Genomic DNA, 15249 nt, shown 5'->3' with positions numbered 1-15249 from the left:
TAGAGCTCTCATAGTACCCATATATAAAAAGGGAAATAAAACTGCATGTGAGAATTACAGAGGTATTTCCCTACTGAGTGTACCTGGCAAGATCTATGCAAGTATACTTGAGAAACGGTTGAGAAGAATTATGGAAGAAAAGCTTGGTGAAGAACAAGCTGGATTCAGGCCAAATAGAGGCTGTCAGGATCAGATCTTCACTTTACGACAAATAGTCGAGAAAGCATGGGAATATAACAAAGATCTGTATTTAAGTTTTGTCGATCTGGAAAAGGCATATGACAAGGTGCCAAGAAAGAAGCTATTCAATACGCTGCAGTTATATGGTGTCAATGGGACATTATATCAAGCAATACTTAGTCTTTATTTGAGTTGTAAGTCAGCAGTTAGAATTGAAGGAAGTACAGGAAGATGGTTTAATGTTAAATCTGGTGTGAGACAAGGATGTACATTATCCCCTCTGTTATTCATTATCTATATGGATCACATTATGAAGGAAAGTGGTATTAAACATGATATCAAAATTGGAGATGTTAATGTCAGCTCTTTTCTTTATGCAGACAATGCTATACTTCTAAATAAATCTGATACAAGTCTGCAAGATTCACTGACTAAATTGAATAACTGTTGTAATAGATATGGTATGAAAGTGAGCAATAAAAAGACAAAGACAACGAAAATAGGTAGAATCGTTGAAAATGTCAACTGTGTTTTGAATGGGGAATATGTGGAACAAGTAAAACATTTCAGCTATTTAGGCACGATTTTTACTGAAGATGGTAAATTAAATATAGAAATAGACAACAGAATCAGCAAAGCTGGTATGGTAGGAAGTCAATTGAATAAATTCATATGGAATAAGAGAGAAATTAGTCGGAACACTAAATTAGCTGTATACAAGACAGTGTTCAAACCAGTTTTAACTTATGGATCTGAGAGCTGGGTCAGAATTAAAACACTTGACCAAAGACTAGAGACTTCAGATATGAGAGTCCTGAGAAAGATTATAGGCGTAAACAGATGGCATCAATGGCAGTATCATATTAAAAACGAGGATATTAGGAAAGAACTTGACATTGTCAGCATCCAGGAATGCGTTAGCAGAGCTAATCTCAGGTGGTATGGTCACTTAAACAGAATGGGCGATGAAAGATTAGCAAAACAAATGTTCTCTTCCAGGATGGCAGGAAAACGACCAAGAGGAAGACCAAGATATAGGTGGATTGATACGGTACAAAGTGCTTTAGACGATAGAAATATAAGATCTGATAATATTGGAGTGTTGACAAGTAACAGACTGATTTGGAGGAAAATTGTAGATAGGAAATTAATAATGATGTAATTTTTTTCATGTAGTACTATCATATCCTGTACACCCCTTGAGGGTATATGGCAGGAATTTGATGATGATGAATTCGTTAGAGAAGTTTTATTTCCAGAGTTGGAAATAAAACTTCTGGGTCTGAAATCCTTAACTCAAAAACACTAGAGTATTTTCTTTTAAAGAATCATCGAAACAGTTGCAATTTTTGGTGGTTTCTCTAAAAGTCACAACATAAACCAATCATTTCCACTTTCTTCCCTCCTTATAATTCCATTAAGGTCCAGAACCTTTTCTTTCTATATGAGAGACTTCTTTTTTCGTAATAATTAAAAACTCAGCCTACTGTATCCCCCCCCCCACCCAAACAGATATTCTGTCATCATTGTCATAGCATAACAATTGATAACTTTTAAACATTTTTCTTTCTATATGAGAGACTTATTTTTTACTAACATTTACTAACAAGGCCTTCACAACCACTTCTGATAACCTATTCCAGTAATTTACAACTCTCCAAACAACAAAATCTTACAACTTTGTGCTAATCACCATCTTGCAAAACTTTTAAGAGGTTACCCCCTAGAGAACAAGGGTTCTCTCCCATCAAGTGTTGGAAAATTTCTTTAGCATCTACTTCATAAAATCTCTTTAATAACCTATGTTTGTATCATATCCCCTCTTTTTTAGCCTATTAGCTAAATTTCATAACCCCAAAACCTCATCACCAGCCACTTTCTTATCCTTGTCACCAGCTGCATGTCCATCCACATTTTTCTTAACATGCAAATGATCCTTTGAAATATTTTACCCATTTTTTCAATATGTCCTCTAAACTTTTTTCCAAAACACATTCATTTTAAATCCTTAACAACATCAATTTCTTTCAATCCAGTTACGTAATACATAGCCTATAGTTTTTTTCATCCCAAAGTACATAACTTTGCACACTGACATACCGAATTGGCAGCCCCTGACATATTGTAAAGGTGGTGAAGGTAACAGAAAGAATTGCTGCAATACTGAGAAGGACGCCGACTCGCAGAGATAAAAGAGTTATCATTCCATTGTATAAGACCTTGATCAGATCACACTTAGACTATTGTTCTCAAATTTGATGACCAGGATTTGAAGGGGATAAATTAACTGTGGAAAGGATACAGAGGCGGATAACAAAGCTGGTTTGTTATCCGCCTTGGCAGCCCCTGACATATTGTAAAGGTGGTGAAGGTAACAGAAAGAATTGCTGCAATACTGAGAAGGACGCTGACTCGCAGAGATAAAAGAGTTATCATTCCATTGTATAAGACCTTGATCAGATCACACTTAGACTATTGTTCTCAAATTTGATGACCAGGATTTGAAGGGGATAAATTAACTGTGGAAAGGATACAGAGGCGGATAACAAAGCTGGTTTCAGGACTGTACAATGTTAGTTATGAGGATCGGCTGAGGGAATGTGGAATGCAGAGTTTGGTAGATAGAAGAAGGAGAGGTGATATGATTGAGACTTTTAACCTGTTGAGAGGTGGTTAGAGGGTTGACACAGGGAAGTTCTTTCGCTTGGTTGAGCAGCAGAAAGGAATGATGACAAGGGGCCATCCATGCAAGTTACGAAAGGAAGCTGTGAGCAAGAGGGTGAGGAGTGGTTTCTTTGAAGGGAGGGTGGTTGAACCGTGGAATGCACTGCCTGATAGAGTGGTGAGAGTGAGAACGGTCAATGAGTTCAAGGAGTGGTATGATAGACTTTGTGTTTCCTAGGAGTGACCTACCGCGATGAATCTTGGTAGACTTTTTGTTTCCTAGCAAGGATCTCTTGCGATGAGTCTTTTGACTCCATGGAGGCCTGAATAATAATCCTCTGCCTGAACTACCAGTCTATTTAGATCATCCTTGAAGGTTCTTTATGTCACCCTTATTAACTATTCCTCTCCCCACTGGCAAATGATTGTACCCCCCCCCCCCCTCCCCACCTACCAAAATCATTCCCAATATCACTGATGTAAAACTGAGAAGCAGCAATCCAGGTAAGAGTCCAGTTGCACACCACTGAATACCAGCCTTCTCTTTGATTCAATTCAACCACATACTACTTACTGATGCCTGTCCATCATCCACTTTCTTATCCTTGTCATCAGCTCCATGTCCATCCACATTTGCTACAACTTACATAATAGGGTATTCTGTCAAATGCCAAGTTCAGTAATAAATGATATTGCCATTCCTTATCCAACTCAGAGGTCATTTTACTGCAGAAAATGAGTAATTACTAAGGTAAAATCTTTCTTCACAAAACTATGCTGTCTGCATAGAATATCATACTCTTAACAACCCATACAATTCTCCAAACTCACCTGGTTTCTGCTCTAAATCAACTTTTTCAATACTTAAACCATTACTGCTTTCTTTGTAGTCTCCTTTATATAATAGAACTATTTTGCCCTTCTCCCACAACTCTAATGCTTTGTGATTACTGAAACTTAAATTAACTGGCCTGGTTAGGATAATGGCATCTCTCTCTTGTACTCTTTCACAACACATGGGCTGATATCTCATCCTAACCCCATGATGTCCTAAACACCCCCAGTTCATATATCTCACATTAGATGAGATAGATGAATTGAAGGTATTAATCTATATGTTAGAAGAGATAGATAAATACCACCAATAACATGGTTACTAATATTTCAAAAAAAAAAAAAAAAAATTAAAATTAAAACAAACCTTTGTGTGGAATTCAACATTAGCATAATATCCTGTCTGTGAACATGTTATGGAGACCTCACCTCCTAGCTCAATCCAAGGGACAGTAAGAATAGATCTAAAACAAGTATAAGATAAATAATAAGTAAAGAGTGTACAAAAGAAATATATAAAAAATGGAAAAGAAATAAAAGCAATGTTAGATTTTATTGCCTTACTAATTGAAGTTGAAAAGCATTTGCTGTTCTTCATTTATCTTTATGCTACATTTAATTAAAATGATTCTTTTAAGTCCCCCCCCCCCCCCCCCGGTACTGTTAATATTTCACTGATATTTTTTGTGGGAATTTGAAGTTTTAAATATTATGTGTTCAGTAATAAAAGAAAAATTGCTCAAATTTAAATGATTAAATTCAACTTTAGCCTTAATTTTTTAAAAATAAAGTCAAGCTTAGGAAAGACTTTTAATGGGATTATGTTGATCAAGTGCATATAATAAACAACTATGTTATACCAACTAAGGCTGTTGGCATCTTCAGGGTATACATAACTGATGTAAGGCACTAAAAAGTAAAAAACTGTTAGAAACTATAATCAACCGATTCCAATTGTATTAAACAAAGAACAGAGCACGTACAATACATGCAGCGATCATGCATGATATCACTTGTTGTTATTTAGGAACGTTCTATAGTTGGCACTATAATTCAGTTCTGGCAAGTTGAAGGATCTGATAAGGGTCTTCCAGATCACGGGCAAGATTAGTCCTTGGTTCCTGTTAAGGTTTTGTATACAGCAGGCAACTGTTGTGGCCTCCTTAAAAATTCGGGAGCAGAAGTCCTCCTCCATATAAGGAATTGTGCTTCTATCCCACTCTATCGTATGGTTCGTTCTTGAGAAATGAAAAGCTAACCCCGATTTTTCTGCTCTGTTATTATTGACGTCACCTATGTGTTCTTTCTGCCAAATTTCAAGACTCCTTGAAGTGTGGTCGATGTAATTCAAGCCACACGAGCAGGGTATGTTATAAACTCCAGTGTATTTGGAGAAAGGATGGCTATCTTTTGGAGATCTTAAGAATTTTCTAATCGTTTCTGTGGGTTTAAAGGCCACTCTTATTTTATGTGGTCTAAGGAGTCTAGCAATCTTATTGGAAACTGTCCCTAAGTGTGGAATAACGATGGTAGAAATATAACGTATATCATATTGTTGTCTTTGTCGGGGTTCAGAGAAAAGTATCTTGTGGACGAGTCTTCGAGGAAATTCATTCATGGTAAGGTTGGTGGATATCAGGGATAGTTGTTCCTGGAGGTCTTGTTGATCTGTTGTAAGGAGAGAGGCAAGGTTCTTCAACATGTGTACAATACTAAGTTTCTGAGAAATGTGGTGGCAGGACGTGAAATGTAAATAACATCCTGTATTAGTAGGTCTGCGGTAAATTGAGAGGTTGATACCACCATTCGGAAGCTTCTTAATTAAAGTGTCCAGAAATGATAATTGGTTATCTTTTTCAAGTTCTAGAGTGAATTTGATTGTGTGGTGTAGAGAGTTGATTTTGTTAAGAAAGTCAAACAGGTCGTCCTTTTTTGTCATTCCAAACAATAAAGATATTGTTCATGTATCTCCACCATACTGTGGGTTTAGGGTCTGTTTGAGTTAAGATTTTACTTTCAAAATCCTCCATAAAGAGATCAGAACAAGATGGAGAGAGGGGGGGGGGCTACCCATTGCAAGGCCAGTCAATTGCTGATATATGGTTTTATTCCATAAGAAAAAGTTTGATGTTAAACAATGACAGAACAGAGCAGCAATGTCTTGTGGGTGCAAACTTCCTAAAATGTTGATGATTTCCTCCACAGGGATGTTAGTGAATAGAGATGTAACATCCAGGTAAATCCGTATTAGAGATAGAGATGTTGTTCAGTTTCTCAACGAAATGTTGCGAATTTCGTATATAAGTGTTACACCTGATATCTTAGGAATATAGTATTCTCAGCTATCATGGTGTAACATGAAGAATAAATATCATAAATTAAAACCCCTGCATGAAAAAAATGAATTATTTAATGGAAAATTTTTTGCATCCAGTAAAATGTATAAAACGTAAGGGTTGTTGTTGAAGTAGCTGATAAAGGAAGGAATGTATTAATATTGTAATATGACTTAAAATAAGGAATTCTAACTAAATAAGTGGCTAACAAAGTAAAGTATAGATTAATATTGTAATACGATTAAAAATGAGAGAGTTAAGTAAATAAGTAGAAATGGGTGAGTCATAAAATACGTTATGTGAGAGATTAAGTTATTAAGTAGAATTCATAGAAAAAGTTTGAAAGGGGATTAAGTCAGGCTAGCACAAGAAAAGCAAAGCTATCGCTTAGGGACGATCCCCGGATTGAAACATTGAGAACAGGCTTGCCGATCAAATGACGTTTGGCGGGAAAATGCCACCCTAATTGGTCGATGTTTATAGCTGCTCCCCTGCCGTTAGGGGAGCAGCTATAAAAGGGTTGGTAACCCCCCCAGAAAAGGTCTTTTTTTTTTTGGATAGTTGCCTTTGGCCTTGGAGTTTGGTTTTGGTTCCGGTGGAGTTCACGGGGTTTTCCTGAGTGGCGACAGGGGTGATATCTCCTTGTCACAACACGGAAACGAAAGTGAGCGGGATTTCGATTCCCGTTTTCCCGAGTAGGAAGTAAAGGAAAAATTGCCATAAAGTCCTAGAAAAGGAGGGATCTTCTTCGTTTCGACACTAGTGATAACTACACAAAGCAGAAAGCTGTAAAGAGATTGATGTCCTCGTTGCTAATAGTAGAGCAAATATATGTGTGTTAAAGTATTCCAGAGTTACGAGAAGTTGTACCAGAGGTTCGTTTGGAAAAGAATAAAGGCCCATACGAAAAGCTCAAGAAAGGTACTGTAAATCATAACCTATGTTAGCTAGAAATTTGTCTGTGAAAAGTATCGTGATTCCAATATAGAACTGTTGAAGTTATACTAGGACTTTAGTATACGATAGAATGTGTTATGTGTAGATTGACTAGTGTTAAAGATTTGTGAATGATTAAGAGTCCTAAGGTATTTTTGCATGTCTGTTATATTGCACAAGATATTTAAATGACATAATTGTGTGTTAGTGCAAATAACGGTATAACGGAATAGTGTGAATTAAGTAATTACGTATCCTAAGAATTGAATGCCTAATGTAATGTATAAAATAATTGAAATGTCACAAGTATGTGTTAGCAGTGAATGATTTGTTAATCTACTTCAGTATGAATAATCATATAGTGTGAATTGATCTAATTTGTTCACATCAAGTTAATTTATGAATTAATGTGTATGGCGGCATAATCACAAATAGCCATATTGCTTGTAATAATTTAATGTTAGTCTATAAGTATTTTAGTTTAGTATTTGAATTGTACCATGTTTAGAAACTTAATAAACCTTTTGTTCAATGATAAAAGAGTTGTCTGATGTTGCTAATCCAATGCACCACTTAAAATCATCGTACCTAATCACGCGGGAAATTTAATGTTGAGGAAAGAGATTAAGAGTCACGACTGCAATAATATTTAAATACTAAGAGATATATTAGAGATTGACTTTCTCCCTATTTATGACAACATAAATGGTGCAGTTGATAACCACTTGAAAATATTGTACTTAGTCACGCGGAAAATTTAAGTTGAGATTCGAGTTAAGTGTCACGAATGCAATAGTTACACTTTCAGATATATTTGGGTTCTTTCTCCTTGTTTATGTATATAATATCCTAAACTAAATATCCCAAAAGGTGCAGTATAAATACAAATATTAGGGGTGCTACGGGGAGCAATAACTTAGATATTGGTTTAAGTTTTGGTAAAATCTCGGGCATAGAAGTTAGAAGAATATAGATAAAAGGAATTTGTAAGATTAGAGTAGAAATCGTAAATTGGGACACAACATAAGTATCCGAATTATGGATGTGTGGTTTGAGGAGGCCTGCCAGGTGTTTAGATAACAGATAAATTGGCGAATTGATTCCATCCACAATTTATCCATAATTTATATCTGTGGTATTCCATTTTTATGTACCTTAGGAGCAGCATATATTCTTGGTGTTAGTGGATGCATGGATTTCAATCTTCGTTTTAAGTCTATAGACCAGTTCACCATGTGACGTATTAAATCGTTGGTATCATTGTGGTTCTTTAGAGTTGGGTCTGTGACTAGGACATGGTAGGTTGATGTATCCGACAATAAGCTGTTATTAAAACACTTAAGGAATTGAACAACGTAGTTAAGGATATAAATTAAATTAAACTTTAATAAATATTTTCCAATATTTCGGCAACGTCACGTTGCCATGGAACTTACAAAAGGAACTTACAGGAACTTACAAAAAAAGTTACGTGCACGTAGGCACTACAACACAGAAACTGGGAATGAATAGATGAAGCTATTGTTCTCCCTAGGGAGAACAATAGATGAAGAATAGCTTCATCTCTTCATTCCCAGTTTCTGTGTTGTAGTGCCTACGTGCACATAACTTTTTTTGTAAGTTCCTTTAGAAGATGACGTTGGCAAAATATCAGAAAATATTTATTGAAGTTTAATTTAATTTATATCCTTAACTACGTTGTTCAATTCCTTAAGTGTTTTAATAATGCATAACCAACGTATAAGCTTGTCTAAGAGAATCAATAAGCTGTTAATCTTAAAGTCAAGCTTAATTGACTACTATTAAGAAAAGTTCACTCTCATTATAGTAAACACCATTACTGCAAACTGACTGTAATAACAAAAATAACGAATTGAAGCAAGCTATTCACTACAGGAAAACCATGCTTAATGCGATTAATTAATCCATCAATTAATGCACGTTAAGCGAAATACAAGAAACAATAGGAATAATTATAATTCATCCATCAGTTAGCATAAATTTAGAAAAAAAAATACAGTATAAGCTATATTCGAGAATAAAATCATCCAAGTTAATAAAAATCAAATGATTAAATTTTTATTTAATATCTAAACATTTGATTGAGCTACCTTTTTACAAAAAAATTAAGTAAAGATGTTTGAATCACACTCAACTTTTTTTCATCTTGTCATGCAATTTGAGATAGCTGACGATCATTTTATAAAGATTTCGGTGGACTTCAAAGCTTCGTTCCATATCGGGATCAGCATCATACATTATGGGGGATCACTACCCACACCAGTTTTGACCTTTTTTGAGGTCTCGTCAGACCCAGATGTAAATACGCAGGTTGTAGTGATGCAGAACTTATACTTTACCATACGAGTTGCAAAAAAGGAATCACATCACAAAAGGCACCAAGAATTACTGAAATAAGAATTTGTCATGAAAGGTTTGCTTATGCTTGGATACACCGGAACTTTTATAGTTTCTATATTCGGCACGAAACTCTTGTAGTTTCTCTATTCGGCTTTGAAATAATGTTGGATTCAATATCCACTTAATTTGAATAATTGTGCATCACCAAAGTGAAGCCTTTTGGCTCTCTTACTTCGGTAATTCTTGGTGCCTTTTGTGATGTGACACCTTTTTTGGCAACTCATATGGTAAAGTGTAAGTTCTGCATCACTACAACCTGAGTATTTACATATAGGTCTGGCTCCCACTGACGAGACCTCAAAAAAAGGTCGTAACCGGGCTGGCATTATATGGGGGTGGGAAACTAGTGATTCCCACCCCCATATAATGTATGGGGCATCATACATGTCTGTTAGGATATGTATTTTACATTATGGGAAATACTAAGGATTGGGATCGGAGCTTGCTCCACCTTTACTATGAGTTGCCCTATGTCATGAAAGGTTTGCATATGCTTGGATCCACTGAAACTTTTATAGTTTCTATATTCGGGACGAAACTCTTGTAGTTTCTCTATTCAGCTTAGAAATAATGTTGGATTCAATATACACTTAATTTGAACAAAATAAGTTATTTCCTTCTGAATGAAGCAAACACAAAAACATATCTAAAGTCTGTTAAATTTTTCTGCTGACTCTTGACTCTTCATAGCAACATTCTAGTAAATTCATTTCCTATTTCTATGATTAATATGACCAATAAATACAAAGATTCCTTATGGGTAATGACAGTGCTAAATTTCCTTCAACTATTCCAGTTAGCTAAAGTTACTAATTCATTGGCATGAAATGTTCAGAGATTTCAGCATGGAGGTAGTCATTCAACTGATCTGTGATATCCATGCCCAGAAGGTGAGTCTGGATGAGATATTTAAGAATTTGATGGTTATATTCTGGAAGAGGAGGATCATCTAGAGATGATGTCAGTCTGAGAATCAAAGCCTCTTCATCAACAGCAGGATGGTGGCTGGAAGATGGAGAGGTAGGGACAGGAGATATTACCTGTCGCGGATGGGCTGCCAATTCTTGAAATAAGGCTTTGTAACTGGTTTTCCGTCTATGACACTTGATGGCATTCAAGAATCTTAATGGGAACGCCTTAAATAAAGCTTCATTGATTTTCTTTATCCCTCGAGCCGTCAACTCGATCTCATTAGGAAGATCTTTTCTTCTTTGGCAGTCCAACATGCTTTGACGTGCTCTATTTTTATTGCAGCGTTGGCTTCAGCTGGATGTTTCAAGGTGCGATGCACGGCAAGGCCAACTGCAGTAGAGAATGCATGATCGCAGACCTGACATATGAAGTGTCTGAGATTGGGAACTCCTTGACCGCCAGAACAAACATGATGAGAACTTGAATAAATGGATTGATGACAGTCTTTGCAGAGCTTTCTTTTATCTTTCTTCCTGAGGGCGCTGCTGGGACGGGTGGCATGATCACCTCCAAACAAGAAACAGACATCTGGATTCACACTTGACGAGCTTCCTGGCTCCGGCCTATAAGAGTCGGAGATCTTCATGTGATGAGTTATTGCAAGCGAGGAAACTTAAACATTGCACACTCAGATACTCCGTATACCACTTTTTGATATCTGTAAGTCAGCCATCCTCTTATCCATGCTAACATTGTATAACCCAAACCCATTTTCTCCAATTTATGCAGCAGTCTGCCATGCTGTATTCTGTCAAAAGCCTTAGCAAAATCCAAAAGTATCATGGTGGATCCATTCCCCTTGCCTAGTTCAATGGTAACATTGTTATAGAATGTGAGCAAGTTGCTAAAACATGACCTTCCCTTAGTAAACCCATGTTGTTCATTGCAAAGTAGAGATTCACTGTCAACCCATTTCTGAATAGGGGTCCCTAACCAATTTTTCCAAAATCTTCACCACCACTCCTGAGATACTAATTGGTCGATAGTTGGATACATCGGTCTTTGCACCACCCTTGTGCAATGGAATTACCATACATTCCTTCCATTCCTGCAGAATCTTCCCTGTTCTGAGACTCATATTAAACATCCTGGTCAAAGAAATGGCCAGTTCAGCTGAACACTCTTTTAGCTCACATGCTGATATTCCATTAGTCCCTATTGCTGAATTCTTATTCAGTATGTGCAACAGTCTAATACCTCTGCCTCACACACCTGCGTTTCTTCATCTAGTGAATAGGTAACAATGAGCGCAATGTTTCGTTAAAAGCTATCAAGGTTGATAGCTTTTAATGAAATGAGCACTCATTAACTGAACAACGTCTTCTGCATCTGTAACCCTCACACCATCTGGATTTAGAAGAGTTATTCATTCATATTCGTTCTTTCTTTTACTTGCAGCATATCGATAGAATTCTTGTGGGTTGTCTTTAGCATGCAGAGCCAGTTTCTTTTCATAATAAGACTTTGCTTTCCGTAAAACAGTCGTGACTATTCTAATCTGCTGCTCATAACATTCATAACAGACGTCATCCTTATTATTATTATTATTTGTCACCTCCAAGGAGTCCAAAGACTCATCGAGGGAGGGCATCTGCTCTACCACTCACAATTCACCAGCTGACCACAACTACACCAACGCCACATATTGCCAACCACCACTCGTATTTCCAGACAATCACAAAAAAATTATGCAAACAGTATTCCTTCCACATCGTCCTTTTCTTACAAATCTCTTGCTTAATAAGATCACATCCATTTCACTCCTACTCTATTTATTCTTCGAACTCTCTGGACACATTCTGATATCACATCATTTAAGTATTGTTTAAATGCTTCCCATTATCTGTCGATATTCTTCCCATCCAGCAACCGATCCCATTCCACTGAACTTAGTATACTCCTCAGTTGGCCATAATCTCCTGCTTTGTAGTTCAGCACGTAACCTTTTCTGACTGGAATGTTCATAAACTTAGTCACTTCCCAAGTGAGTACTAAATGATCGTCACCAACTGGAGGCAAAATAGTTACATCTTTAATTGAAACGCCCTCTGACACTATAATCAAATCTAACACTCTATGACCTCGAGTACCTTCTGTCACATGCTGCTTGAGGAAGTTGTCCCACAACAGCTCAATAAATGCATTTTCATTTTTCTCATGAGATTCTACTGCTACCCAATCAATATTTGGATAATTAAAGTCTCCCATTATGATTACTCTTTTCGTGCTCACCTTTCCTATTTGGTGATGCATTTCTTCATCACCAGCAACCAATCAACTAGGTCTGTAACAACACTCCACTATATAATTTGTCTTCTTAGATTCCACCTCACACCAGATGGCTTCAAACTCACTGCCACATGAAATATTGTTAATAGTATCACTATATTCATAGGTCTCAACTCTAACTGGATTTAAGTCATCCAATATCATTAGCAGCATGTCCCCTTCTCTCATATCCACTCTATCCTTCCAAAAAATACTGTGCCCATGACACTTGATACCAGTTAGTAGGTCTGATTCTAATAGCCAGGTCTCACTAATTCCTACAATCTGAGGTTGCAACATATTGACTAAGGCAACAAACTCTATCCCTTTGTTTCTGATACCCCTAGCATTCATGTACAGACATAATAATCTACTTGCATGTTCTTTTGTATACTCAAAAGAACATGCAAGTAGATGTTTTCACATAAACACTGGAGTATAACCATTTGTCAGGCAGACTGCAAGTAGATATTTTGCAGTCTGCTTGACACAGCTGGACAACTTGCAGATCTCTCTATTCTTCTCTAATGCCTTACACATGTAGACATCTTTGCATACATATGATGAGTCCGAACCAGATGAACACAAACCCGAAATCATTCTCGCCTAGTCAACATTTCCATGACAAAGCCCATTCCTGCCATTAACACAGTTATATACCATTGTCGCTCTTACACTCACATTCACACCATTCCTTCCTTTATAATTTAGTTTCCCTTACTCTCTGTGTTAGATCTCATACCAGTTATTAGTTTTTCCAGACTGAAAGATTTTGATGTCTGAAATTTCCCAATAACTCATGAATACTTCCAAATTTAAAAATATATGGCTTCGTCATTGATATTTGCTACACATGTTATTTAGGAATTGACTATGTTATTGTTGATAGTGATGTTTTCTCCCTTGGGGCAGGACACCAGAGTATACAGAGGATTTGAAATTGGAAGTGATCACTATTTAGTCTTGAGCAGGATGAAATTGAATTTCACATTGAAAAGAATAACATGTAAGAAAGTTTTAAAGCGAATAAAAATTGAGCAGCTCTCAGATGGGAACTATAGACTAAAATACAGAAAGATTATTGAAGAAAAATGAAAGAATTTGAGAACAGGAACCAAACCTTGGAGATTCAGTGGCAAGCCTTGAAGAAAACCCTGATTGATTCAGCCAGAGAGGCATGTGGTAAGGTTGTCTGTAAGGATAGAAAAATCAGAACTCCATGGTGGACACAAGAAGTTAAAGAGGCAGTGAAAGAAAAGAAGAAAGCATATCAAAAGTTGCTGGTAAATAAGTCAGCTTTTGCTCTTAGAGAATACAGAGACAAATGTAAGAAAGCGAAACACTGTGTAAAATTAACTAAAAAAAACTCATGGGAAGACTTTGGTAAGAACATAGAAAATAAATATCAAGAAGTGGTAAGATATTCTGGAGGTTGTTGAAGAAGCTTAGAAATGGAGGAAAGAGTGCAATAAAAGGAGTTAGAGATGATAAAGGTGACATGAAAACAGGAGAAAAAGATATCCTTGAAGTATGGAGTAATTACTTTGAAAAACTGCTAAAAGAAACAAGTAGTGATGATAGCACAGCGGTAAAAAACACTGACCATGCATGCAATCAGGAATACATATCCATACTTGAAGTAGAAAAAGCCATCAAAGGCTTGAAATGTGGAAAGGCAGATGATATTCGACCAGAAATGCTGAAGTACGGTGGTATAAAAGTCTTACAGTGGCTGCACTGCATAGTTCAGAAAGCCTGGACCGAGGGACGAATTCCTGATGATTAGAGTAGAGCTCTAATAGTACACATATATAAAAAGGGAAATAAAACTGAATGTGAGAATTACAGAGGTATTTCCCTACTGAGTGTTCCTGGCAAAGATCTATGCAAGTATACTTGAGAAACAGTTGAGAAGAATTGTGATAGAAAAGCTTCGTGAAGAACAAGCTGGATTCAGGCCAAATAGAGGCTGTCAGAATCAGATCTTCACTTTACGACAAATAGTTGAGAAATCATGTGAATATAACAAAGATCTATATTTAAGTTTTGTAGATCAGGAAAAGGCATATGACAAGGTGCCAAGAGAGAAGCTATTCAATATGCTACAGTTATAGGGTGTCAATGGGGCATTATATCAAGCAATACTTAGTCTTTATTTGAGTTGTAAGTCAGCGGTTAGAATTGAAGGAAGTATACAGGAAGATGGTTTAATGTTAAATCTGGTGTCAGACAAGGATGTACATTATCACCTCTGTTATTCATTATCTATATGGATCACATTATGAAGGAAAGTGGTATTAAACATGATATCAGAATTGGAGATGTTAATGTCAGCTCTTTGCTTTATATGGATGATGTTATACTTCTAAATAAATCTGCTACAAGTTTGCAAGATTCCCTGACTAAATTGAATAACTGAAGTAATAGATATGGTATGAAGTTCAGCATTAAAAAGACAAAGACAATGAAAATAGGTAGAATTGTTGAAAATGTCAACTGTGTTGTGAACGGGGAATCTGTGGAACAAGTAAAACATTTCAGCTACTTAGGCACAATTTTTACCGAAGATGGTAAACTAAATATGGAAATAGACAACAGAATCAACAAAGCTGGTATGGTAGGAAGTCGAATGAATAAA

At 36.4% G+C, this 15249-nt stretch overlaps 1 protein-coding gene across 3 annotated transcripts in view; it reads right to left on the bottom strand.

The window, feature by feature from the left end:
* Positions 1–15249, bottom strand: part of LOC150101175 (oxysterol-binding protein-related protein 9) — a 613809-nt gene that overhangs the window by 165697 nt on the left and 432863 nt on the right. For all 3 annotated transcript variants that reach the window (XM_090402198.1, XM_090402199.1, XM_090402200.1), the window contains exon 17: positions 4046–4142. In XM_090402198.1, coding sequence (XP_090258324.1) covers positions 4046–4142 — 97 coding nt within the window. The remainder of the gene's footprint in view (positions 1–4045; positions 4143–15249) is intronic.

The sequence above is a fragment of the Typopeltis vanoorti genome, chromosome 12 (genome assembly GCF_054136105.1).
Source record: "Typopeltis vanoorti isolate ZY-2024b chromosome 12, IOZ_Tvanoo_1.0, whole genome shotgun sequence".
In the NCBI taxonomy this organism is placed as follows: domain Eukaryota; kingdom Metazoa; phylum Arthropoda; class Arachnida; order Uropygi; family Thelyphonidae; genus Typopeltis; species Typopeltis vanoorti.
Note: the sequence above shows the minus strand (reverse complement) of the source record. Positions and strands in the feature narration are given on the sequence as shown.